We start from the raw sequence: 26572 nt of genomic DNA on the forward strand, positions 1-26572 counted from the left end.
CGACTATTAGATTTTAAAAGAAAAGAAAACATTTCCAAACAGTAATCAAATTATCTCCTCCAGCTCTTCTTTTCTTCTCTCCCAGATATCAACACAGAGACATTCTTCACAGGAAATCAACTCAGAAAGAGCAGACATGAGCAACTCTCCCATAGTCAGAGAAAATGGCAGAAGGCAGTGAATTGTGTGACCCAGAAGCTACAGATACTTGCCAGAAATTAAGGATGTCAGAGGGGCATTTTTGACAGTTTGCCTGCTCTATAATGAATCTCCAAAGATGGGAAACAAATGACACGTGTGATTTTTGAGTCTATACTTGCCATTTATGACAACACTGTGGAAACTTTGGCTACATTATAGGCAGCAGAAAGAAGTTTTTATTTATCTTTGGTGTAATAGAACAGCACTTGCAGTGAAAAGTCAGAGGTACAACAGAAGATGTAGTCAATGAACGGTCATGATTTGGAGCTGCCAGTGTTGGACTGGGGTGGTCAAAATTAAAAACCACACAACCCCCAGGTTATAGTCCAACAGGTTTATATAGAGACACTAGCTCTCGGAGCGCTGCTCCTTCACTCACCTGGTGAAGAAGCAGCGTTTTGAAAGCTAGTGTCTTCAAATAAACCTGTTGGACTATAAGCTGGTGTTGTGTGAATTTTAACTCAATGAAAGATGCACTGTTCAGCAGACCTGAATACAGTATAGGATACAATTCAAAGACATTACCAGAGATGGCAGAGTAGAGGCATGTACTTAAACATTATAACTTGACTGTTCTGACATTGTAGAGTTTTTAGTTCCATACCTAAGCTCTCATTAAAAACACCCTTTTGCTTATTTGAGGCAGCCAACACAGCATACACAGCCATATCAACAAGCTTACATATCTCACACCAATTCTTTTATGGCAAGATTGCAAATTCTTTCATCTTCCAATTCAATTAATGTATCCTGTATTATTCTATTAGGCACCTAACAGTCGAGTGTTAATTTTTAATGTATTTTTTATTTACCTGTAAATGTGAACATCATTGGCAAGGCCAGAGTTTGTTGCCAATTGTAAATTGTCCATGAGGGGATGGTGCTGAGTTGCTGTCCTAAACTGCTGCAGTGTGCATGGTGCAGAAATTCCCCAAGTGTTGCTGGGAAGTGAGTTTGGGGCATTTGACCCAGCTGTAATGTATTTTAAAGTCAGGATTATATAGATGAGTGGGGAACTTTGTGGTGCAGTAGCAGTGGCCCTACCCCTGGACTGAGAGGCCCAGGTTCAAGTCCCACCTGCTCCAGAGATATGAAATTACTCTGAACAGTATAATTAGAAAAATACATGTTGTTTTGCTATAGCGTGACAGTTGTGTTCCTCGGCATTTAGCAGAAAGTTCACATTATGCAAAGTGTCCATAATTCATCAAATGCACTATAGCCAATTCGTGCTTATGAAATGCACTTTAGAGAAGAACTACCTGTAGGTTAATTTAAAAAATGTGGATGAGGGGCTTTTGTAGTGCAGTGGTGATATCCCTATCTCTGGATCAGGAGGTCCTGGGTTCAAGTCCCACCTGTTCTCGATTTGTGTAATAACAACTCTGAGTAGGGGGTTGATTAGAAAATAGAGTTATTTTTAAATTATGTGCAGTGAGTGGGGTGATTTATTTCCCCTTCCAACTCCATTTTGATTTAACCCTCTCCCCTGCCCCCTACCTCTTCCTCACCTTTGAGGGTTTGTATTGCCTTAAAAGGCTTTGCATGCAAGTTAATCATTTGAAAATCATGACTGATTTACTAGTGGTGATTAATGGATTTGAGAGATGCTGTCAATAAAGTCCTGGCAAATTGCTGCAATCGGTATATCTTGTAGATGGTGTATACAGCACCCATGACATGCAGATCGTAGATTGATTTAAATTGTCTGAATACTGGCTTTGGTGATATTGTGGGTCCAAAAGGAGGCTGAGAGGGATTCTTTACTCTAAACTGCTGATGGTGCATAAACTTCAGCCTTCTCTTTTGTAATCATGAGTGAGGCTCTGATGATAATGAGGATGACAAAGTCATGAGGTCATCTCCTTCCATTGGTTATCTCTACTTCTTTCCTGTGTGCTTCACTCACAAAGCCAGTATTTGTTGTCCAGAATTTCAATCTGAGCAGATTTTTGGCCATTTCAGAAGCCAGTTAAGAGTCAACAGCATTGCTGTGGATTTGGAATAAAGCTAGATTATGTAATGATGGCCAATTTCTTTCTCTAAAGGGCATTAGTCAATCAGATGGGGGTTTACAACAATTAATGATAGTTGGTATGGTCACCATTGATGAAATTATCTTTGCATTCGAGATTTATTAATTTTGTTCAAATCCCACCATATGCAACAATAACATTTGAACCCCAGATCATTGACCTAAACCTCTGTAATACTAAACCTATAATATTATCACAATATAACTATCTCCCCTTAACCATCATTCACAACTGAATGTGGCAGAGCTGCAGAGCTTACTTAACTCGTTGCTGTGTGATGATTTAACTGTCATCTATCATATGCTGCTTCCACTATTTAGCATGCATGCATACTGCACCGTCAGTGTGCCAGGTTGATCCCACATTTGTAAGTATGCCTGGTGCCTCGTGTTGCTTTAGGTATGCTCTCCTGCATTCTTCAATTAAACAGGATTAGGGCTGGGACATGATTAAATAGGGGAATTGAGCGCTAAGGTGGAATGCAAATCAGCTGATGGTTCACAATGCCCCATGGCTATCCATTTTGCAAAGCAGTGGTGTTCTTATCTCTGGATCAAGAAGCCTGGGTTCAAGTCCCACCTGTCCTGGATGTGTGTCATAACAAATTCAAACAGGATTTTCAAAAAACTTGGTTTTGAATGACTCGATATATTCTGAGTCAATCCCATTTAGTGTCGTGGTAGTTTCACATAGGACAATGTGAAGGTAGGATTGTGCCTTCACAAGGACAATGTAGTTATAATTCCTATATTACAATCAGGGATAGTTGCCCCTTTGATAGGCAGTTGGATGAGATCAAATAGGAACTCCCCTCCTGTTGGTTTTCTTATCACCTTTTGCAGGTTTCAGATCCCATTCAGTTCATTCAGTAGTTATATTCCTGAGCCATTGTATGTGAAGGACATTGAAGTCCCCCACACACCGCACCTCAATTCCCTTGATGCCTTCTTGTATGTAGTATTCAGCAAAAAGAAGTGCTAATTCATCAGCTGAGAGAGAGCAGTATTTGATCATCAGTAGAAGGTTTCCCTGGGAAATTGGTCTAATTTGATGCTTGTTTAATGAGCTAACATGGAGTCAAGAGCCAAATAGTCCTGTTCAGTGCTTTACTATTCAATGAACATTTGATACTTTCTCATTTGCAGTCTTCTCACACTTGCTATGTTGTTGGTGGAAATATGTTGAAATGTTCTAATGGGATATGACCTGGTAGCTGAAACAATTGATTCAAGTTAGGATTTCTGTCTCACATGATACCATGAAAACTTTACTATGTCAAATGAATAATTAAGGGAAATCTATTTTCAGTCGAAGAATCAATATCCAAAGATACTGATGAAGGGCTTTTTGCCCGAAACGTCGATTTTCCTGCTCCTCGGATGCTGCCTGACTGGCTTTGCCTTTCCAGCACCACAGTCTTGGCTCTAATCTCCAGCACCTGCAATACGCACTTCAGCCTATCCAAATATACACGGTGAAATATTGATGAAGACATGATGTAATTTCGACACAATGAGCTTTAGTGGTTTAGTGTTGAAACCAAATTCAATCATAACTTTCAAATATGAATAAGAAAGATGCTTTAAAAGGAAATAATTGGAAGGGTAAAGGGAAAGATAAGGGAAGTGGGATTAATTGAATAGTTCTCCCAAAAAGCCACAGGGACATGATGGATCAAATCCCCTCACTTTCTACTGTACCCATTCCATAATTTTATTGCTTTCAGTGCTTGTCTTCTGCAGATACTTCCTGTTTCAGTAGTCGCAACAGGGGTCTTCATTTCTTATGGTGTTTAGTTACTTTCTCTGCAAATCATTCAAAATTAGGATAATCCTACCTAACTGCAAAGAGAAGAACTGTGGATGAAATCCTTCCTGGGTTGGAGGCAAGATTGGGACTAAATGTTAAAGATAAAGATTGTGAGTGTTACTCTGGGATTGACGTGTTGTTCACAATATTATTTGGAGCCATAGAGATGTACAGTAAGGAAACAAACTCTTCACACCAAATTGTCTATGTGGACCAGATATCCTAAATTAGTCTAGTCCCATTTGCTGGCACTTGGCCCATAGCCCTCTCACCCTTCCTATTCAGATGCCTTTTAAATGTTATAATTATATCAGCTTCCACCAGCCTCCACCATTTCATCTGGCAGCTCATCCCATACATGCACCACCCTCTGCCTGAAAAAGTCACCGCAGGTCCCTTTTAAACTTTTTTCCCTCTCACCGGTGCTCCTGCTTCCTCCCACAATCCAATGATATGCAGGTCAGGTGAATTGGCCATGCTAAATTGCCCGTAGTGTTAGGTGCATTAGTCAGAGGGAAATACACCTGGGTGGGTTACTCTTTGGAGGGTCAGTGTGGACTGGTTGGTCCGAAGGGACTGTTTCCGCACTGTAGGGAATCTAATATAAACCTATGCCCTTGATTCAGGACTTCCCACCGCAGGGAAAAGACCTTGTCTATTTCCCCTATCCATGCCTCTCATTATTTTATAAACTTCTATAAGGTCATCCCTCAGCCTCTGATGCTCCAGAGAAAACAGCCCCAGCCCATTCAGCCTCTCCCTAAAGCTCAAAACCTCCAACCCTGGCAACATCCTTGTAAATCTGAACCCTTTCAACTTTCACAACATCCTTCCTATAGGAGGGAGACCAGAATTGCACACAATATTTCAATCCATACCAGTTTTGCTCTTCAGTTCCTTCTCATTCATTTGCCAGGGGTTTACAAAGGAAACAAGTGATTTCATGACAAGGTGAAATTCCCAGTCAGCTGACAGTGCTGTAGCTATGGACAGACTGTTAAAGAGCCTCCTGTTCAAACAGGGAGGCTGTGCTTCACTGCTACCACACTGAGAGAGAATGCCATATTCATTTGAGTTTAATCGCAAGACCTTATCAGCCCCAATATCTAACTGTCAAAGCACATCAAACTCAGTGGTTGATGTGCTTTGACAAAGCTTGTTCAGTGATGACCCCCCACAGATTCTTCTCCAGGCTGTTCAGGAAGGGCTGGAGATACTCTTCAGATGACCTTCCTGCCTGAGAAACATAAACTGCACTGAGCGGGTGAAAAACTGTGGGGGGGTGGGGGTGACAAATTGAATCAAGTCCAATGCAGTAAACAGGTTAACAATCTTCCTCAATCCACTACTGCATCTTTAACAGATGCTTCTCAAAGGACCATCAGAGACTTTTTCTTTCATTTTTCATTCGCAGGATGAGGGTGATGCTGACTAGGCAACATTTATTACCCACTGCTTTTTGCCCAGAGGACAATTAAGAGTCAACCACATTGCTGTGGGTCTGGTGTCACATGTAAACCAGACAAGGTAAGGATGGAAGTTTCCTTCCCTAAAGGTCATTAGTGAACCAAATGGGTTTTCCCAACAATTGACAATGGTTTCATGGTCATCATTAGACTCTAATTGAAGATTTTGTTTTTATTGAATTCAAATTCCACCATCTGCCATGGTGGGATTCAGACCCAAGTCCCCAGAACATTCTCTCTGGGTTAACAGTCCAGGGAAAAAAAAACTAGGCCATCACCTCTCTTACATGTCTGTATACAAATGGGCAGCTGTGCCCAAAGAATGAAGGAATAATCAATCTTAGTGAGATATTCCTATTGAAACCTTCCTAGTATGAACCTTGTGCTTGTTCCCATCACCCTTGGCAAACAAAACCTAACCTTTCACTCACTGTGACCCTTCAACCTCTCTCATTATTGTGGGTCCTATCTCCATTTTTATTGATGTGCTATCTCCCCCAACTGAGCCTACATCTGTGCTTGTCCAAATGCTCACAGTAACACAGAAGTCTCACATTATCCTTCTTAAAGGAAGCTTGTATCTATACCTACGTCCTAACCTAAGAGACCCATGCACTTGAATGACTTTTCTGTAGGCAGTAAATGAACAGTCTGCCTCCGGGAGCCCTGTTCAATCAGGGACAATGGGTAGAGGGCAGCAAGACCAACAAGGAGTGCCTGAGAAGTGGTAGCCTTATGATAGAGGTCCTGGCTAAAGAGCCCTGATGTATTATTGTAAAGATCTCAGACCAGACAGGCAGTGTACCCTTAAGACGGTCAGGGTATCATAATATGTGATGTTCCTGTATAAAGATACTCACCTCATCTTCAGTAGCAGTAAGGTTATCAATATTGCATTTACTGTAACTTTTATCTGTGTTGTCAGTAGACATAGAACCCACAATATGTGTAAGGCTGAGATCTCATACTTTCTAAATAGTTAGTGTTGTTAATAAACTTCAAAACTTCTACCTCAATCAGAATGCAGTTTTGGGTGCATGTTGCAAGGCCTAACTTCACATAAAGGGAACACTCAGATTATGTTATACTAGTGGTGGTGTTTTACTCTGAAACCACTTCATGGGAACAGTTAATTAGTATTGGAAGAAGATAATGGCTGTGGAAGTTATATTACTTTTTCCTAAATATCACAAATCATTAATTGAGTTCAGAGCTGAATTTTACAACCAAATATCGTCATCTAAAGTAACCTGCCCTGTTCAGAAGCAAGCTACCTCCTTTTCAGAGCCGATACTTGTATGTACTTTACCTGTACTGAAGAACAAACCTTACATAACTTCACTGGCAACCCAGTGCTGGAATGTGTGCTCTTCCTGGTAGATTTGTGATCAGGGTCCTCAGTGGAACACAAGGATTCCCCTCTCTGTCAGTGTCTGTCAGGCGTAAGCAGAAGTGCAAGGTGCAACTGCTCTCCATATTGTCTGGTTCTTCCTCTAGCTCAGTGTCAGTCAATTCCACTATTTTGTTTTGTAAGAACCAACATGTGTACATGACACATTCTATGCTTTTCTTATTGGTGAAAAGCATGCATAAGTATGAAGTAGGAAGCCAACAAGAAAGAAAAGCGGTACAGTACAATACAAGTTTTATACCATTGTTTTAAAGAGCAAAGAACTACAAAGAAAATAGAAAACAAATACCCAAGCATGGATTGGCAATTCGTTGACCTTCTCTCAAAGGTTTAATTATTTAAGCAAGGCATAAATTTTCCCTTTTAGGATCAACAGAGAACTGATAAGGAAATGCAGGTTGTCAATTTCCCTTTTGCTTTCAGAAATGAAGAATTAAGAAGAGTCAATTCCTTATATATTTCTGAGGATAACTGCAAAGATCCAAACTTAAGAAGACCAGTTTAAAGTTTGAGCAAATTTCAGGATTCAAAGGCTTGAGCTCATATCTTACCAAACACAGACCAGTGAAATAATAATCAATTCATAAGCAGGTATCAATACAAAGGTCGGGAATTCTATTTCACTGAAACTGATGACTGAAATGGTTAAGGAACAAATTATTACCTCTACACACATTAATTCCTCAGAAAAGTACTTGTAGACCAACTGATTGAAAACATGGTTGATGCACTGTTAGGTGATAGAAGTAAGTTTGAAGACTTTGTTGTGTGTCAGCAGCATCTTCTGGTACTTTTCCATGCAGCAACTATTGCAGCTGTCAACACTGCCAGTAAAACAAACAAATATTGTCTGAGGTGCCGCTTATCTCACTTGTCTAAAGAGTGTACATCATTACAAAGCAGAATCCAGCTGTTTTCTAACAGAAGACATTGGGCCAAAATGTGCAATTGCCCAGAGACACCTGAAGCGAAAAACACAATGTTCGTCAGCAGCAGTATCGGAAGAAGATGCAACTGAGAAATGCTGTCAAAGGCATTTTTATGGCACACAAGCATGTAAATGAAGTCCAAGAAGCATCTGCAATGTCACAGCTTACAGGCCCCAGTCAGACAATACATGTGGTCAATTTGATACACATGAATGCTGTGAGAAAAACTGAAAGCATTACTTTTACCCATGTGATTTACTCCAGCAGGAAATGGACAATATGGACTGTACACCAAAATTGACCCTGAAGTAAGAACAAATATTATCTTTTATGCCTCTTACATGAACAATGTTCAGGAAACTGGCACAATATTTGTGCAGTCCACACATAATAAGCTAACAGTTTACAATGAGTTTAACATTCCATCCAATGTCTAAAGACATTTTAACCATTGATAGGGCTTGTCAGAGTGGACACTTGAAACTTTTCACATGATTGAAAGAGCTAGTATCGCTATTACCGGTCTATCAGTAGCCACAAATCTACATATTATTATGATCCACGAAGTAACAAACCAAAAATACCAGACCATTACCTGACTAATCTTCACCCAAACAGTTTCAAATCTGTCAGCTATATTTTAATGGTGATGCAATGATACATCTGAAAGGTGAGACCAAAGCCTTCACCACTCATCCGCTTAACCTCAGCATCCACATTCAAGACAACCTTAACATTATACTTAAAATCGAGCATCATATTGACTAAAGCAATTCATTATTTGTATTTCAAAGAAATATGTGTATGTTTAGATCAATGGAAACTGAATACGAAAGATGTGCTATACCACAAGATTCCTACCCCAGAATTCCGAGTTCTACGGGCAAAGCATTGTTTTCAGCCTCAATGTCAAGAATAAATATTGCTCCATACAACTTTCATATGGTATTGTTTTGATCTGTAAGAAATGCCAAAATAACCTGAACTTCAAGAAGGCCATTGACACAGTGCTGCACAGTAGGCTACTGAATAAGGTAAGGGCCCATGGTGTTAGAGGCAAGCTGCTGGCATGGATAGAAGCTGGCTGTCTGGCAGAAAGCAGAGAATGAGGTTAAAAGGGTCAGGATGGCAGCTGGCGACAAGTGGTATTCTGCAAGGCACAGTGATGGGACCACAAAATTTTCACTTTATGTGTTAATGATCTAGATGAAGGAACTGAGAGCAAACTGGCTACATTTGCAGACAATGAAAAGATAAGTAGAGGGACAGGTAGCATTGGGGAAGTGGGAGGCTGCAGAAGGATTTGGACAGGTTCAGAGAGTGGACAAGGAAATGGCAGATGGAGTATAATGCGGAAAAGTGTGAGTGAAGCACTTTGATCAAAAGAATAGAGGCGTGGACTATTTTCTAAATGGGAAGAAAATTCAGAAGTCTGAAGTGCAAAGAGAATTGGGAGTTCTAGTCCAAGATTCTCTCAAGATAAACTTACAGGCTGAGTCAGTAGTTAGGATGAATGCAATGATGGCATTCATTTTGAGAGGACTTGAATATAAAAGCAGGGACATACTCCTGAGGCTCAAATAGGCGCTGGTCAGACCACATCTGAAGTATTGTGCACAGATTTGGGCTGCATATCTCAAGAAGGATGCATTGGAGTGTGTTCAGAGCAGATTCATGAGAATGATCCTAGGAATGAAAGGCTTAATATGAGGAATATTTGAGGACTGTTGGTTTATACTCAATGGAGTTTAGAAGGATGAGGGGGGACCTAATTGAAATGTACAGAATACTGAATGGCCTGGACAGATTAAATGTTGGGAAGATGTTTCCATTGGTAGGAGAGACTAGGACCTGAGGACACAGCCTTAAAATAAAGGGAAGACCTTTTAGAACGGAGATAAGGAGAAACTTCTTCTGCCAAAGAGTTGTGAATCTATGGAATTCATTGTCACAAAAGGCTGCGAAAGCCAGGTCATTGAGTATATTTAAGACTGAGATAGATAGGTTCTTGAGTATCAAGAGGATCAAGTGTTCTGAGGAGAGAGTGGTAGAATGGGGTTGAGAAACCTATCAGCCATGATGGAATGGCAGAGCAGACTCAAGGGGCTGAATTTATGTTCCAATATCTATGGTCTTATGGTCTTATAACATAAGCAAAGTTAATTTCTTCAGTTCAATCAACTCATCAACCAGTATTAGATCTGATCCAACAAAAATAGGAGACGTTCAGACAATGCTTACTCCACAAGGCAAAGGAGACTTCCAAAAATTATTTCATTTTCTTTAACTTTTGAGATCTATTGATTCTGAATTTTGTGAGCAAAGTCTCATCCCTTCGAGGGCTTCTTTGCAAAGTCCGATCATGCCTCTCATGCTTTATCATCCAGTAGGTGTTGACTTCGACTTAATGGTCCTCCAAGCTAATCACATTGGAAGTAGATGGACTCCAGAAAGCAATTGGAGCATACCTATTAAAAGATGACAAGTGTAACATGTTTGATTCTTATATTGACAGGTCAGGCAAACTACTCCAATATTGAAAATTGCTCTAGTTTTTGAAATTTAATAACTTCACACATACCTATTCAGCAAGAATTAAATTGTTAATACTGATGACACACCATTGGATATAATCTGTCAAAAGCCACTCACAAGTGCACCTCCACAACTCCAATGACTACTTGTGAAGATCGAGATCAACATTTTTGAAATGGTATACAAGCCAGTTTCCGAAAACAATATTTCCAATGCTTTTGGCTGACTTCCAAATTCTGTTAAGAATAAAACTGGAACTTTAGATCTGTAGGCAGCAGATATCATTAAATATAAATTGGAGATAATCTCAGCATCAATCATTTTGGTCACAGCTGAACAGAATAGATGCAGGTCTGATGGTCAGATAATATCCAGGATGATCTTCACGAGCACAAAGACTGAACACATTCCCTGAGCAAGCACGTTTCTTCTGGCCATTCAGAAAAAAAAAACTAGGTAACCCAAGAATGTAATTTTTTTTTAAAGGCAAGCAAGTGATAATTCCATGGGTCCCGAATCAAGACTTGTTCATCTATTATTGTAGGCACAAGATAGAAGTGCAATAGAATACTCCCCACTTGCCTGGATGAATGCAGCTCCAACAACACTCAAAAAGCTTGACACCATCCAGGACAAAGTAGCCTAAACTATCCACAAGCATCCACTCCCTCCACTAACCAACACTCAGTAGCAGCAACGCATACTACCTACAAGATGCACTGCAGAAATTCACCAAACATCCTCAGACAGCTCCTTTCAAACCCACGACCACTTCCATCTAGAAGGTCACATCTAAAGATAAAGGTAGGCCATTTTGGATGAAGATGAAGAGACATTTCTTCATCCAAAAAAGTAAATGTGTTCCTCCACAACACTCTCCCTTAAAGGTAGTGAGTTTACTGAGAGATTACATAGATAATGGTTCAGCAGAAAGAAACATTGGAACAGGGTAGAGCATTATGTTCCTTAAGCTTACTCTGCTATTAGATCTTATTTGATTTGTATCACGCTGTCTAATTTGGTTCTCAAATGCTTGAACTTTGTATAACAGACATCTATTACTTACCTATCATCTTAACTGGATTACCCCATCCATGTTCTACATTCAAAAGAAAACAAGTCAACTTTCTGCACCCTGTCTACAATGTATCATGTGATTGATATCGCTCTGATCAATTTGCTCTGTACATCCTCCAAGGTTATTTAACTGAAGTTTTATACAATAGAGCATCATTTCAACTCCTGGTAACTCCACTCCTTAAGATAAAGGCGAAATCCATTGGCCTTTCCGATCAATTTTTGAACTTGTTGAGTCGTGCTTAGTAATTTCTGTGCGTGGACCACTAAATCTTTCTGCCTAACCACAGTTCATAAGGTCTATCAATTTAGAAAATATCTGATGCACAACAACACAGTTAATGGCCTCACAAATCTTGACACATTGTTCCATCTGCCATGGTTCTGCCAAGTCATTAAATCTATCAATATGTTGTTACAAATTTCTATTCTGAAATGCATTATTTATTGTGCCATCAATTTAGGAAACTTGTATAACAGCTTGTCTCTGTTTCTTTGTACAAGTCACTGAAAAGCAGAGTTCAAAGCTAGTTGCATCCCGCCAGTTCTGCTGCGAAACTAGGAAATGCCTTTCGGTTTTCTAAAGTAATAATTTAAAAACACATGGGCCAGGAAATCCATCAGAGCTGCTCCAGCTCTGCCACCATGATTTAGAGTAGACGTGTGGCAGAAACCACATTTAACATGGATTTTCACCGCACTCATAAAGAAGCTCCATCAAGCAAGAGGAACCCTGAAGAGCTGCTTGGTTGCATTTTATTGCACATATTTACAGGATATAAGTATATCAAAAGAACTTTATCACAGTCATATTAACATTAGTTTCATGGACTTGGAAGGAAGTTTGTGAAATCAAAACAAAAAATGTTGAAGATACTCAACAATCAAGCAGTAACTAGGGAGCAAGAAACAGAGTGAACAGGTGGGATTTCCCTGCTACCATACAACAGGCGGTGACGCAGGAAAATAGTGGGGAACTGCATCAAGAGATCAATTTCCAAGATGTTGCCAACTTTGGGTGACCTTCCTGGGGTGGACTGGGATCTAGGTCAGTTGTCTGCTTTGTGGAGGCAGGTTAACTCAATAATAGCATGACTATTATCTTGCAGTGGGAGGTAACCACCCTTTCCTTCTGTGGAGACCTCAAAATCAGTTATGGTGGCCTCCCAATGGCAAGCCCAAATGATATCAAAGCAAGTGCCCCAGTTCCAGGGCCACAAGTCTGAAAGACTTCACCACATCCATAACTACTGCAGGGAAAGAATTTTCCCTTGACTTTAAGGTGCATACTTGGGGGTTTCAGGCCTCTTCAATCACAAACTTCCATGTAGGCAATTGAGGGTGCTCTCAGGCGCTGTGGCATGCCCACCTTCCCAAATGTTCCCACTTCAGAGGCCGTTGGCTGTAAGATTCACTTGCATGGGAGGGTTTGACACCAGACTCCAGACATCTGCAACGAAATCCAGCCCAACCTTTCAGGTTGAAATAAGCCCATCACAGTCTAATACTGCAGTGGAGCTACAGGGTAGAACCATAGGATCTCTACAATGTAGATGCAGGCTGTTCGGCCCATCGAGTTCACACCACTGCTCCAAGACCATCCCACCCAGACCCAACCCCATTACCATATCTCTGTTGACTCTGCATTTCCCATGGCCAAGCCACCTAACCTGCACATCCTTGGATTGTGGGAGGAAGTAAGAGCACTCGGAGGAAATCCACACAGACTTAGGGAGAATGTGCAAACTCCACACACTCACCTGAGGCTGAAATCAAACCCAGTTCCCTGGCACTGTGAGGCAACAGTGCTAATTACTGAGCTGCTCTGGGTACAAAAGTATTATTGTTTTCCTTTGATGAATGAGTACAGGTAATGACAGTCACCTGTCATGGGGACAGTGTCCTTCCACAATTGTTGAATATCTTTCATGTAAAATGAATGTAATAATTTTTGAATACAGTTATTACATTCGCACTTGCGGGCATATTACTAAAATAATAAATTACTGTTTCATTTCATCAGCACAAAAACAACTGATTTAGCATGTGAGAATTTATTGGCAACTAGTCTGTAGTTCGCTAAAGCACTATTGGGATCTGGAAATGTTCCTCCAAGTCACAAACTGTACCATCAATAGTGCCCAGTGAACTAGCCCTGGGTGAGTGACTCTGCACAATGTTTCAGGGGAATCAGAAGCTGATCTGCCATATATATCTGATTGAGGGCATGATAACCAGCTGGAAGTCAACATCATGCGCAGCACAGTAACTGGTGGAGCATCAGTTACAACCAGTCCCTGCCAGGAAACCAGGAAAGGTCTGATTGATTCATTCATTATTACTGAGTGGCTCCTTATATCTGAGTCACATGAAATACTTGCTTGTCATCCGCATGAACATGCTTAGTTTAGCTTCTATATTTCAATAAAACAAAGAAATATATGCTATAAATGCTCCCAGTAGAACATAGTTTTCATTGTTCTTTTAGTTCCATACATATTACAAAACTGGCTCAACCTACTTCCAACTATAATACAGCACTGGCCATTCAGTTCCATGTGTAATACTGCACTAGCCATTTTCAGATCCACATATGCCCCTACACTGGTCACATTCAGTCCCGTGTGTAATACAGCAGGAGTCACTCTCAATGTCACGTATTTTACAGTATTGGCAACTTTCAGTTCTATATGTTTAACTGCACTGGTAACTTTCAGTCTCATGTATATTACAGTATTGGCCATTTTTAGTTCCACATGAATTATAGCATTGAGTACTCTCAGCTCCATATATATTACAATATAAATGTTGCACCAAGCATAATTGTTTGTATTCATTCACCAGGATGTGTGAATCACTGGTTGGGTCAACGTTTATTGCCCATCTTTGATTGCCTTTGAACCATATCATGTCCATTTGCTCTGGGTAGATCATCTATGCCATTAGGGAGTTTCACGTTTTTGACACAGTGACAAGTGAAGAAGTGCCAGTATATTCCCAAGTCATGATGATGAGAGACTTGGAGGGAAATTTGCAAGTTGCAGTGTTCCCATGTATCTGCCGTCCTTCATATGGATGATAATGGTCCTGGGTTTGAATGGTGCTCTCAAAGGGTTCTGATGGTGGAGAGAATGAAGATTGAAGATGTGCTGCAAATCAAGTGGGCTGCTCTGTCTTGGATACCGTCAAGCTTCTTGAGGGTTGTTAGAGGAGCAGCCATCCAGGAAAGTGGGAATATTCCATCATACTTCTGACTGATAGTGAATGGTGGACATGTTCTGTAGAGTTGGGAGGAGAAAGTGAGGACTGCAGATGCTGGAAATCAGAGCTGAAAATGTGTTGCTGGAAAAGCGCAGCAGGTCAGGCAGCATCCAAGGAGCAGGAGAATCGACGTTTCGGGCCTGAAGAAGGGCTTATGCCCGAAACGTTGATTCTCCTATTCCTTGGATGCTGCCTGACCTGCTGTGCTTTTCCAGCAACACATTTTCAGCTGTAGAGTTGGGAGGCAAGATATAGGCATTTAATGTTCTCACTATCCATGAATACTGCAGTGTTTGATGCTGTCAGTTCTTTAGACCTCTACTCTAAGTTGCATGTGTATTATTCTGTTGGATGCAATCAATTTTGTGCATATTTCATAGCAGATTATGAGCTGCATTGTTCCTATTGTTGTCTTTGACATAAACTTTGTTAAAGTTACTTATGTTAATCTTGTACAGAGCAGGAGAAAGCCATTTAGCATACGATGACTGCTCTGCCATTTAACATGGTCATGGTTGACCCTCTGTCTTGATTACTCACTTCAAAGCCATTGACACAATTAGCCTCTTGAAATCTAATAATTTGTTTCTTGAATATATGAAATGATTTGGCTTCTACACCTACATTCCTTGGATGTCCAAGATCCGTGTACTGTAGCAGTTTCTAGAACTACGTAACCACATAACTTAAAGGAAACATTGGTCAACAGCTTTCTCTGGTCGAGAATTCCACACATTTCCCATCCTTTAGGTTAAGAAATTTCTCCTAATTTCAATCTAAAATGGCGTGCCCTGCATCCTGAGATCATGATGCACTATTATTGAACTGCTGGCCATTTTACCCTTGGCCGTTACACCAGCAAATTAAAAATGGAGAAGAAGTCATTTGCTTTTGTTATGGAACCTGTCAATGCCGGTTAATAACCAATCAGCAAAGTTGCAAGTATAACTGTTCCCTTGTACTGTATTTAAGCATTACTTTAGACTGCAGATGTTTGGGGAGACTTTTGTTTTTTTACTGCAAGTGTCTCATATTGGCTTTGCAGAATTCATTCATTTTGTTTGTTTTGTATAGGAATGTATGTAACATGTCCAATTTAATGACCTCTGTGCCGTCATAATTTTTTGTTGGAAAGTCATGACTAGCTGAAAAGTGAATTTCATAACAAAATCAGTGGGTGGAATGACCATTTCTGATACAAATTCATTGACATACACGTCATTTCTTTGGTTTCGTCAACAGCACCATCATTGATTAGCTATTCACTAATGTCCTAGATGGAAGGAAATCTGCCATTGTTCCCTGCTCTGGCCTACATGTGACTCCAGAACCATAGCAATGTGGTTGACACTTCATTACAATCTGTAATGGCCTAGCAAATCCCTGTCGAATGACAATTAGGGATGAGCAACAAATGTTGGCCTAGCTAGTGAGGCCTACATCCCTTGAAAGAGGAATAATATTAACAAAATGGGATGGTCCATGGCCATGGAAAATCCCTATGGTTTAATGACTCACTGTTTCACATAGCAAAATGGGGGCCTAAATCTTTTAATGGGTATCAGGCATGATGCTAGAACCTCTTTAGAGTCCCAAGCCCTCATACTTTGTGCACAACTGACAGCCTTATTTTACAGAGACAGGCTGAGAAAATGTGTCTGGGTGATTTGTAGAGGAAAGGCATTTGCTGCTGGTACTCTGGTTTTGAATGCAGAGGTGAGAGTGCCAGAGCAGCTGCAGTAGAGGAAAAGTGAAATACACAAGGCCATTGGAGATATTTATCTGAATGATTTCAATGCTCAATAATAGGCAATCATGAAAAGCAGCAACTTTGGTATTTGCTACCCATGAGCTCTTCAACAGGCTCAAAGTGACAGACACATCAGCTTCAGTCCACTTCTCGGGAGGGTCACAGCCCAGTATATTTCTCAATACATGTCAATTGTTCCATTAAAACAGGGACTTCCAAGAACCATTCACTGCATATATGCTGCAGCAACCTTTAAGTGATGTAATGAGCTATTTCCTCTAAGAAAAATGCACAGAGGTGGGAGTGCTGTATAACTCTATGACTCTAAAAGGTACCAGCCCACCATGCAGTGTATCAGATTTCTACATGCTCCCACCTGCAAAGATACCACCCAACAGCTGCCAAAACTCAAAATAGAGCTTAACTTAGAGAGCTTTGGAATACGATGACCCATAAGGATACAAACAGGTCAACAGTCGAGTCATCAAACGTCAGAACGTTTCACACTCTTAGCTCTTGAAAATTCTGATTGATCTTTTCTTCTGCTGCTTGCTAATCTGTAATTTTTCATCAGATTGAACACAGAGCCAGAAACCTGAATCACTTTGAATTGCAGAACCATTCTTCCCTGGTCTGCTTCACAGAATCTGTCAGTTGTTACAAGGTTACATTGATCTATTCACCATTCACACTAGTTGTTTATGATATAAGGTAAAGCCTCTTCTTAATTATGAAGAAGAGTAAATGTTATGTAGAAGTGATTTTTTTTTGCAGTGACTGGATGCACACTTTAGGCAGATTGTTCAGCATTAAAAGTGTTCAGGTACTTTCATAGTTGCATCAGTTGTTATCCAGGTGCTTGAATCAGTATCTAGCGTGAATGCTGTCTGTAAAATAGGAATGACATGGTGACTTAGCAGTTAGCACTGCTACCTCACAGCGCTAGGGACTAGGCTCGATTCCAGCCTGTCTGTGTGGGGTTTACATATTCTCCCCATATCTGCATGGGTTTCATACCACAGTCCAAAGATGTGTAGGTTAGGTGGACTGGCCATGGGAAATGCACAGTTATAGAGCTAGGGTGCAAAGTGATTGGGGTGAAATGCTCTGGAGAGTCAGTGTGGACTTGTTGGGCTGAATGGCCTGTTTCCACATTGTAGGGATTCTAGAAAAAAATATGCTGAGGAAGTGCAGTTAGCTCCACTGTCTAGACAACTAATATGTGGTTCAAAGTAATACCATCTCAGTTCAGGCTGAGGTAAATTTGGTGGGCCTGCTTTGTCCACATTGTAATAAAACCAGGGTGACCCCAAAGTAATCAGGGTGCCAGAAGAATAATTCTACTTGAAATATAGAGGATTGTATACATTTCCTTACCAGTCAATGCTCCTGTTTAATTTTATAAGAATTCCTATCTTATACGTGCCTGACGAATGTCAGTGTCATACCAACTTTAATATGGTTGCTGCAGCATGTATGTAATGAGTGGTTCTTGGAAGTTTTCTTTCCTCTGAATTGACACTAATATAAACAAGCCAGTCTGACTGCTATATAAATATCACTTCCAAATGGATATACAATCTTTTCCTCAGTTTCTAGGAGTAGCAAAGTGGGTAGATTGAGGGAAACTGTCCTGGCAGTTGAAATATTGAAAAAACAGATGGGGGTAATGAAAACAATTAGCAACTGGCCTTTCAGAAGTCAGATTAGGAAACACTTCTGCATGCTAAAGGTGACAAGTTCAAAACTCCATTTCACAAAAAAAATGATGCCAACTCAGTTTTAATTTCTAAATTGAGATTGGTAGTTTGTTTAGATCGTTAAAGATATCAAATAATATGAAGCAAATAGGTAAACAAAGTCACAGATTTTCCATTATCTTATTGAATCACAAAAGACATTCATGGCATTAAGTGACCTATTCCAGGCCCTATGTTTCTCAATGATTTTTTATTTGAATGCTTATTTAAATTGAGTTCTAAAGAATAGTCATACTGGATTTGAAATGTTAGCTCTGGTTTCTCACTCCACAGATGCATGACAAGTTTCTCCAGCACTTTCTGATTTTATTTCAGTTTTCCAGAATCTTCAGCACTTTGCTTGCAGTCCTCATTCCTAGAACCATTCTCATCAAACTTAAATGTACCATCTTCAATCTCATAACATCCTTCTCAAAATGTGGTGCCCAGAACTGGATGCAATTGCTGAAGCCAAAAATAATCTTTTCAATGATGTTTTCATTAAATTTATTTCATGATAAACTCAGTTTGTATTTTTTTCCTTTTCTGTCAGTGATATTTGTCAATCACTTGAAAGATCAAGAATTGAACTTCTATACTATACTCAAAGCAGATCAGAATGATAAAATTGTTCACATTGTAGCCCAACATTAATTCTCAAATAAGTTTGTCTGATGGTCCACAGGAAATTCTACCATTTGGATGGAAGCAGCCTTTTTTACTGGCTGTGAGGAAAAAAAAAACTGGATAAGCTTAAATTGTGACAACTTTTGGACACTTTTCTGGAAAGCATGAGACACCTAATTTTTCATCACACAGACTAAAGTACTCAGCTTACATCTGAGCCACTTGCACTCGAAACTTCCATGCAGAACTCTATATAACCTACCGCACAGAACATTTAAAGGATTTTTAAGAAGAACAGCCATCAAAGACTAATTGACCAGTTGTCAAAATAAAGATAACTGATTGGAACAATTGCATTAGTTCGATTAACTTTACTATTAAAGTTCCATCCCTTTATACAAAACCTGGAGCGTTCAGCTGACATATATATCTCTCTGAAAGAATTTTTTTAGTCAGTAAAACTTGCAACACATTTTGATGTGATAACCTTTTGTTCATTTGCTATGAATGTGACAGTATGCTGTTTTTACCTTTAGTTAGAATTATGCAATCACCTCTAATTATGCACGAAGCTCAGTTGTATGCTTTACGTGAAGGTCCCTTTAAAGCTGGTGACACTGATGATTGACCCTGTGCGGTGCCTGGCATTGTACAAACCCATATAACTCACTGGGTATAGTGACAAGCCAGAAAGGAACCGAAATATGCAAATAATGGGAGGGGCTATGTTATTTAAAAGGCTGAGAATCTGAAACATGTTCAGAGAGATTCTGAAAGCCTGAGGTGAGTGACAGTCTGCCTCCTAGTCTGGGGGGCTGTGTAGGTCACTTGCTGGCAACCAGCAGGCCCCTGTTATGTAGAGATTAGAATAAGGGAGCTAGCTGGGTTCATGACATCCAAATAAGAATATTGAAAGAGCAGATATAATTTCAGGATTGGATTAAGGGAGTAAGAGCTTTAATATGAATCTGAAAACACAGAGCTTCATTTTCAAAACTGGGATTAATTTAATAAGTTAGGGTAAGGACCATTCTTGCATAAAACAGTAGATTTTAAGAAATATTTAGTCTTTAGTGTTTGACCATATTAGTTAGTCTTCAATCATTTACTTATTTCCATTCTAAAGGTATGTTTCATTTTTGTTATTTCTGCGTCTATCTCTGACCTGCCAGTCCTGACACAAATGTGTTTCTTTCAGAATGGTGCCCGTGTGGTTGCTGTGCCTCGCTGGGCTTCTCCTCCCTCAGATTTATGGGGTTTCTGCAGGTAAGAATCTCCAATTACTTCAGTAATCTTACAGAGTAGGACAAGCTATATTTGACTTCCCACATCTGCAAATGCTGGGAATGGAGCGACTGCTCAGAGAGCACTGAGAGACTAGAGCGAAAGATAAAGATATGAGACAGAGCAAAAATGAGAATTCGAGATTTGAACAACTGAAAGTAGGAGAATTCCAGCCAGAGTTTATAGCAAGATTGAGGCTCTGCAGAGTCAGAGCTTGGTCTTGATGGAAAACAGCTTTCTTACTTAATTTGCCTTGCTATCTGGAATCACTGTCCTTATATACAGAGCACGAAATTGTGCCTGCTGCTATTTGTGGAGATTTTATTTCACTATGTTGAAACATAGCTACACTGGAGCCAGATTATGATATAGTTTTATTTGGTGTTTATCCATAATAAATTATCAGTGTTGCTCTTTCAGATACCTGAGTTGCCTGCATAGGTTAAATTGAGTCATATGTTTGAGGCCAGAAACTCAGAATGTGAATGTACTTTCCTTTGGCTGCCCAGTTCAGCTGAAATCCACATTCAAGGTTACAATTCTAAACAGCCAGTAAATTGTTGACAAGGATAATAACATTATGTCACTAATATGAATTCTACCTCAATTGTATTTTTAGATTCTGGAGCTGCCGTGGCAGATATTGCTGCACCGGATCCCATTGGTCTAGTGGAAAGAGACTACCTCTCTGGTGCCGAGTAGGTATCCATCCCAATAACCCTGCTCTCCTATTGGATTGTCAGTAAATATTGGCATTTCCAGTAACAACATTAGTTCAGGATGGAACTGTACCATACAAAATAGATCACTAGAATATTCCAATCATGAACATTCAAATATAGAGGAATTTTGATCACATTGGACACCTTGAAGCCATATGAATCTCCGTTTAGCATGTTAACTAGAGGACAGTGGGACTCATCTCCTAATGTCAACTGGGTCCATTACATGTCAAGGTTGGGACTGGAAACCTGGTTGTAAAGTCTCAGAGTGCTATTTCTACTGCCCACATTAATTATTAAGTAGTTAACTACACCAATGACTATGGACTGGCCAATCAGTGACAGGTTATAATCATTTTTGTGCCATGGGAAGCTTTCCTCTGGAACATGGTATTAGACAAAACAAAATCTTTACTTTTATTCTTTCATAGGATAAGGCATCTGCTAGGTCCAACGTTTAGTACCCACATCCAATTGCACATAAGAAAATAGCAATGAGTCACCAGTTGATCCACAAACACAATTTGGAACAAACTAATTGCACTATGCAATTCTGTGAAGTAGGTTTAATTCATTGTAGTTAAGAATCTCCTGCATTTCAATATTATGGTTTATACTAAGTCTAAACATGAAGCAACCTTAGATAGTCCCCAGATACCTCATTTTGAGGTTCAGCTAGGTTGATACCACTTGGCAGAAAATAGATATAAGCCCATCATAGATAAGGTCCATTTGCCTTGTAGCTCTGTGATACCTTATGCTCAATGCACAGAGACATTTCAGTATACAAAATTAAATTGGTAGTGAATTGAGTCTCACTGTTCCATTTATGAAACTAATTAGTTTTGGGCAAAAAAATGTCTCAGCTGTACCACAGCTAATTTTCATCCTTGTTTTATTCTTTCAATGATTATAAATGCTTGAGTCATTGGATATGTTTAACAGTCCTGTAGCCGCAGTTGTAAATGAATAATGGAAATTCCCAGCTTTATTCATTATTATTCCAAAAGTGAAAAACATGTGAAGATTAGGCATGAAATTCTCATCAACTTTGTTAAGATACTATGTGGAAAGATCATGAAAATATTGAAGATAAATAGCTTATAGGTGGTATGTTAACCAGAAAACAGAAAGTAAGAAGTGTAAAGAGTAATAATTCAAATTGGTTGTTTCTCAGGGTCAGGACTATATACTAATTAGCAATTTTCGGTGATATATGACCATCACGTTAAATAACCATCAGTCTCTCTCCAATGAGAGAGCAACTCCATGGTCCAGAAGACAATGTTGACTTTATTCCATTCAATTAATGCAATTTCCCTATGGAATTAAATTTAGGTCATTTTTGATTAAAGACTGGTGAGGTAGGTACACTCAGGTAATGAGTGAAAAGGTAAAAAATGGATATATCTGGAAGCTGCAAGGACTTAGGAGTACTGAATAAGAAGAATAAATGCATGAGTAGGATCATACTATCTTACTGGATGTTATCTAAAAATGGAATCTACAGCGAAAAAAGCAGAGCTATGAAAGGTCTTGTTCACTTAATATGGAAGTCATTGCTTAGGATTGAAAAATGTAATTAATGGGTAAGGGGCCAACTAGAACAGGAATGAGGCAGAAAGCGATCATTGGTCAAGGAAGAAAGAATTCCTTTTACAAGGATTAAGGATTACAGACAAGTGATTGCTTATTTTAAACGTAGGGTAAATACTTGGCTCAGATGCTGAAATCTGCAAACAGAAAGTATCTTCAAGACCCTTTCCAGTTTTATTGTTGCATTTCATTGGAATTTTGTTGGAGAAAAATTGCAACTGATGGTATTTATTAGGATCGTAAAATAGATTAAATCAACAAATAATTTTGAAACAGCATCAGTCTTACACTTGCATTGAACTAAACATCTTAAACATGGTGGTCAAGATTACAATGATAGTTGAACATGGTTTAAAAAAGGAATTGGCTTGTAATAGCTTTTAAAATGTTTCTGTTTATTAAAAAAAGAGAGTCAATGTGTGTAAATCTGTTTAGTTCTACTATACTTAAGTGTGGCTCACTAACATGCACTACACATAAGCAGCGTCTGATTACACACAAGGTCCAGTTCTTTGCAAACAAAAAGAGAACATCCCCATCTTGCATTTTTTCTGTATTGGTGAAATTACCCATCACAACAGCAGCACCCATTCTACACATTCTTACATTTTATTCTGTAACACAGCTAGTTTTGTTTCAGGCAAACAACTGGATAATTTCTTAATGTGTTGCAAGTAAGATGTAAAGATTAAGCACAGTATTGAGATCAGCCAAATACAGTTACTAATTGGATCTGGATGAGGACAGACAAAAAGGAAAGAACACAGACAAAGTGAAAAGGGAATGGAAGAGGATTGGAATAGATGAGAGTGGCACCTCGGGTTGAGGGGTAATGGGAGAAGGAAAGGGGAGAAAGAAAGGAAAGATAAAAGGAAAATATGGAAAGGCATGGGATTGGAAAAGAAATGGCATAGTGAAGAGGAGGGGTCAGCGGACAAGGACACAAGAGAAAGGCATGGCAACTACCTCAGGTGAGATTGAATGGTTGTCAAGTCATGAATTGCCGACTTAAGGGTCTCAATTAGTAGCAGGGAAGGAAGACTGTCCATCGACCTTCCTGGTCCAGACTTTATTCTGACAGAAGTGCTTAGGTGGTGGGGTCACCACTTGACACCCTCCCACCTAATTAAATGACCACCCACTCCCCCCACTGCCATTAAACTCTCCAAGGGATAGAAAAAAGATTCTGCTGAATGTTTCAAGTTAACGACTTTTCAGCAGAATAGGGAAAGTTAACAATATAACAAGTTCTGGGCGAGTGAAAGGAATGAGAAATGACAAAAAGGGGAGGTTTGTAAAAGGTGGAAGGCCGGAGAGATTGAAGGAGATGATGCTGGTGTAAGACCAAAGGCAAGCTATGGAACAAATAAAGAAACACAAAATGTGTCTCAAGGAGAGGTGAATGGCAGAGAGATGAATTCCGGCAGACTGAGCAAAAGAGTAAGACCGAAACTGGTAAACAATAGGAAACAAGATGGAGAAGAGGTTACAGTCTAAAATGGTTGAACTCACTGTGAAGTTTGGAAGGCTGTAAAATATTTCATTTAAAGTAAAACGTTGATCTTCAAGCTGATATTGAACTTCATTGAAACAATGCAACAGGCCAAGAACAGAGAAGAATTTCTAACACAAGTGGCGAGAAGCTCAGGGCCAAGCTGGTACGTTGAACAGAGGTCTTCTGCAAAACAGTCTGCTTTGGCCTCCCCTATGTAGTGCAGTTTGCATTGTGAACAGGAACATAGTACAGTAATCTGACAGGAACATGTAAATCACTGCTTCACCTCGATGGTCTGTTTTTGGGCTAGGACAGTGATAAGAGAGGAGTCTAAACATGAGATGGTACATCTGCTGTTGCAAGAAAGGAATCATGGGAAGGGGCCAGAGTATTGGGTATGAGTGAGGAGTTGACCAGGGTGTAACCAAGGGAATGGTCACTTTGGAATGCAGAAAGGGGGAGGAGAGGAAGATATGTTGGATGTCAGTATTATGTTGGAGTGTGAAAAGTATGAAGGGGGGCTTTTCAGTTGAGAATAAAAGGAAGAGATATCAGAAAAACGAGAATAGAAAATTGCATCATCAGAACAGATACAATAGAGATTGCAAAACTGGAAAAATTAAGTGGAGTCTTTACAGGATACAATGGGTGAAATTTAATACCTGCATTCCCTTGCAGCAGATCAGAGGTAAGGGTGGCATTTAATGGGTGGGAGGGGAGAGACCCTGCTACCTTTCCTGTTCAACCCAATTAATAATTCTGGCCAGAGATGGTGTGTGTATGGCTTGCCCACACAAATACTAATTGGGACCCTCGACTGGGAATTTGTTTCCCAGTTCATGACAATAGAACTGATGTAGCCATTGCTGTAGCACAAAAAGCGGTGAGGAATGGTGCCTCAAAGACTGAAACAAAGTATATTCCACATATCCCACAATGCAACAAGCTTAGCGAGGACCTACATGGGTATCCAAAGGGACAACTTTTAAATACAAGATGCGATTGGATTAAAAGGGAAAGTTGTTTGATCTGAGAACAGGGTTAGTCAGGTAGTGAATGCAGATTGGTTGGGCCTTCATATGAAAAAGGAACAAAGAACCCTCAGACCTTCCTCATAGAGAACCAGCGTGTAGAAAGATTAGATATTCATGAAAATTAGATCACCATGGCCAAGAAATCTAAACCTGTGAAAACAACTAAGAGCAAAGAAAAAGTCAGTAATGTAGGTAGAGACAAACGGAACAAGGATTGAAATAGCACAATTAATGTGCTTTGGTAGTAAACTTATCAATAATATGTCTTAAAAAGATTTATTGCAACAACTATAGAGTTTTGTGACCAACCTGCCATCTTTAATATATTATAGGTTGATAGCTAATTGTTAATGTGACTTTTCGCGAAAGCTCCCCAGTCACGCTATTTTCTAAACAGTGCAGGCCTGCTTTTGTCTTGTTGTAAATGAACTTGCTATCAGGAAGCAATGAATGATGGATACAGTCTGCAAAGCAAAGAATACAGACAAAAATAGTGGATACATTAAACATAGTGGGATGTTACAATGAGGAGAGTTAGAATATTTAGTTTAGGATTTAAATGAGTAAGTAAATGGCTTTGTTGGAAGATTTGAAGTATGGAAACATTCATAGCTGTTAGGTCATAGATTATTAATGGGACAGGAGAATATTTGGCTCATCAAGTCTATGAAGGATACCAAATGGTGGACTGCGTTGAAGCACTGCAGAATAACCTTGCTTATTGAGAGTTCTTGTTCAGTGGTATTCCCGTTATTAGGTCAGTTCATCTGCTTCCTTCTTTATTCCACCAGCTCTGAAATCCAAAACATTGAGGGCGTGGATGAAGCTGATGGTCTTCAAAAACGTGAATGTGAGTCAAAACATACTGTAGCTGCATTCAGAGAAAACACAATGGGAAATAGGGTACAATGTAGAACAGTAAGCCCAACATTGTTACTTATTAAATTCCACTGAGATGGAAACAACTTTAATATAATACCTACCTAAATGTGTGGCCTTACCTCTCCACCCAAGGCTATACAAAGCATGTTAGAGCGAGCAGTATTAAGTAAAATGACAAAATGACTTCTGGGCTGCAAACTGACAATTCTGCGAAAGCAGCATAAAATGGCTTTTCAGTTACTAACTGCTTTAAGAGGCTGACATTTTTATTCACTACAATCAGGCAAATTTCAGGGTTCTAAGCACAAATTTAGCTGTTAGTTTGCTATATAATGGTGTCCAGGACCGAAAAATATAAACTCAGAATCATTTCCCACTAACTACAGACCAGTTTTTATAGATTCTGGAACATTTACTTATTTAATCTTTAGTTATGTTTGACTAACTTTGTTGGGTCCAGCTAATCTTCAAAGAACAAAAGAATAGTTACACAACAACTCATGAAAGCCTCAGAGAAGAGCGAGAAAATGTTAAAAAAAGTGTTTGTTTAGAATTCACAGGAGTCGGAGATACAGACAATTTAATAATTGCAATAACAGACATGAGGGAGTTTAATATTCACACGTGGAAGATACAGAGCACATTAATCATAATAACAGGAGATACAGATTTCATATTCACTGTATAAATGTTTAATTTCCTGTCCCTTAATATACCT

The 26572-nt window shown here is 39.5% G+C and overlaps 1 protein-coding gene across 1 annotated transcript in view; it reads left to right on the forward strand.

Moving 5' to 3' along the window:
• The window catches only part of LOC140491402 (uncharacterized), a 272700-nt gene that overhangs the window by 240709 nt on the left and 5419 nt on the right, over window positions 1-26572 (forward strand). The window contains exons 5-7 of the mRNA XM_072589523.1: window positions 20040-20107; window positions 20745-20823; window positions 25764-25822. Of these exons, the coding sequence (XP_072445624.1) occupies window positions 20041-20107; window positions 20745-20823; window positions 25764-25822 (205 nt within the window). The 5' untranslated portion in view covers window position 20040. The remainder of the gene's footprint in view (window positions 1-20039; window positions 20108-20744; window positions 20824-25763; window positions 25823-26572) is intronic.

The sequence above is a fragment of the Chiloscyllium punctatum genome, chromosome 19 (genome assembly GCF_047496795.1).
Source record: "Chiloscyllium punctatum isolate Juve2018m chromosome 19, sChiPun1.3, whole genome shotgun sequence".
Taxonomy (NCBI): Eukaryota; Metazoa; Chordata; class Chondrichthyes; order Orectolobiformes; family Hemiscylliidae; genus Chiloscyllium; species Chiloscyllium punctatum.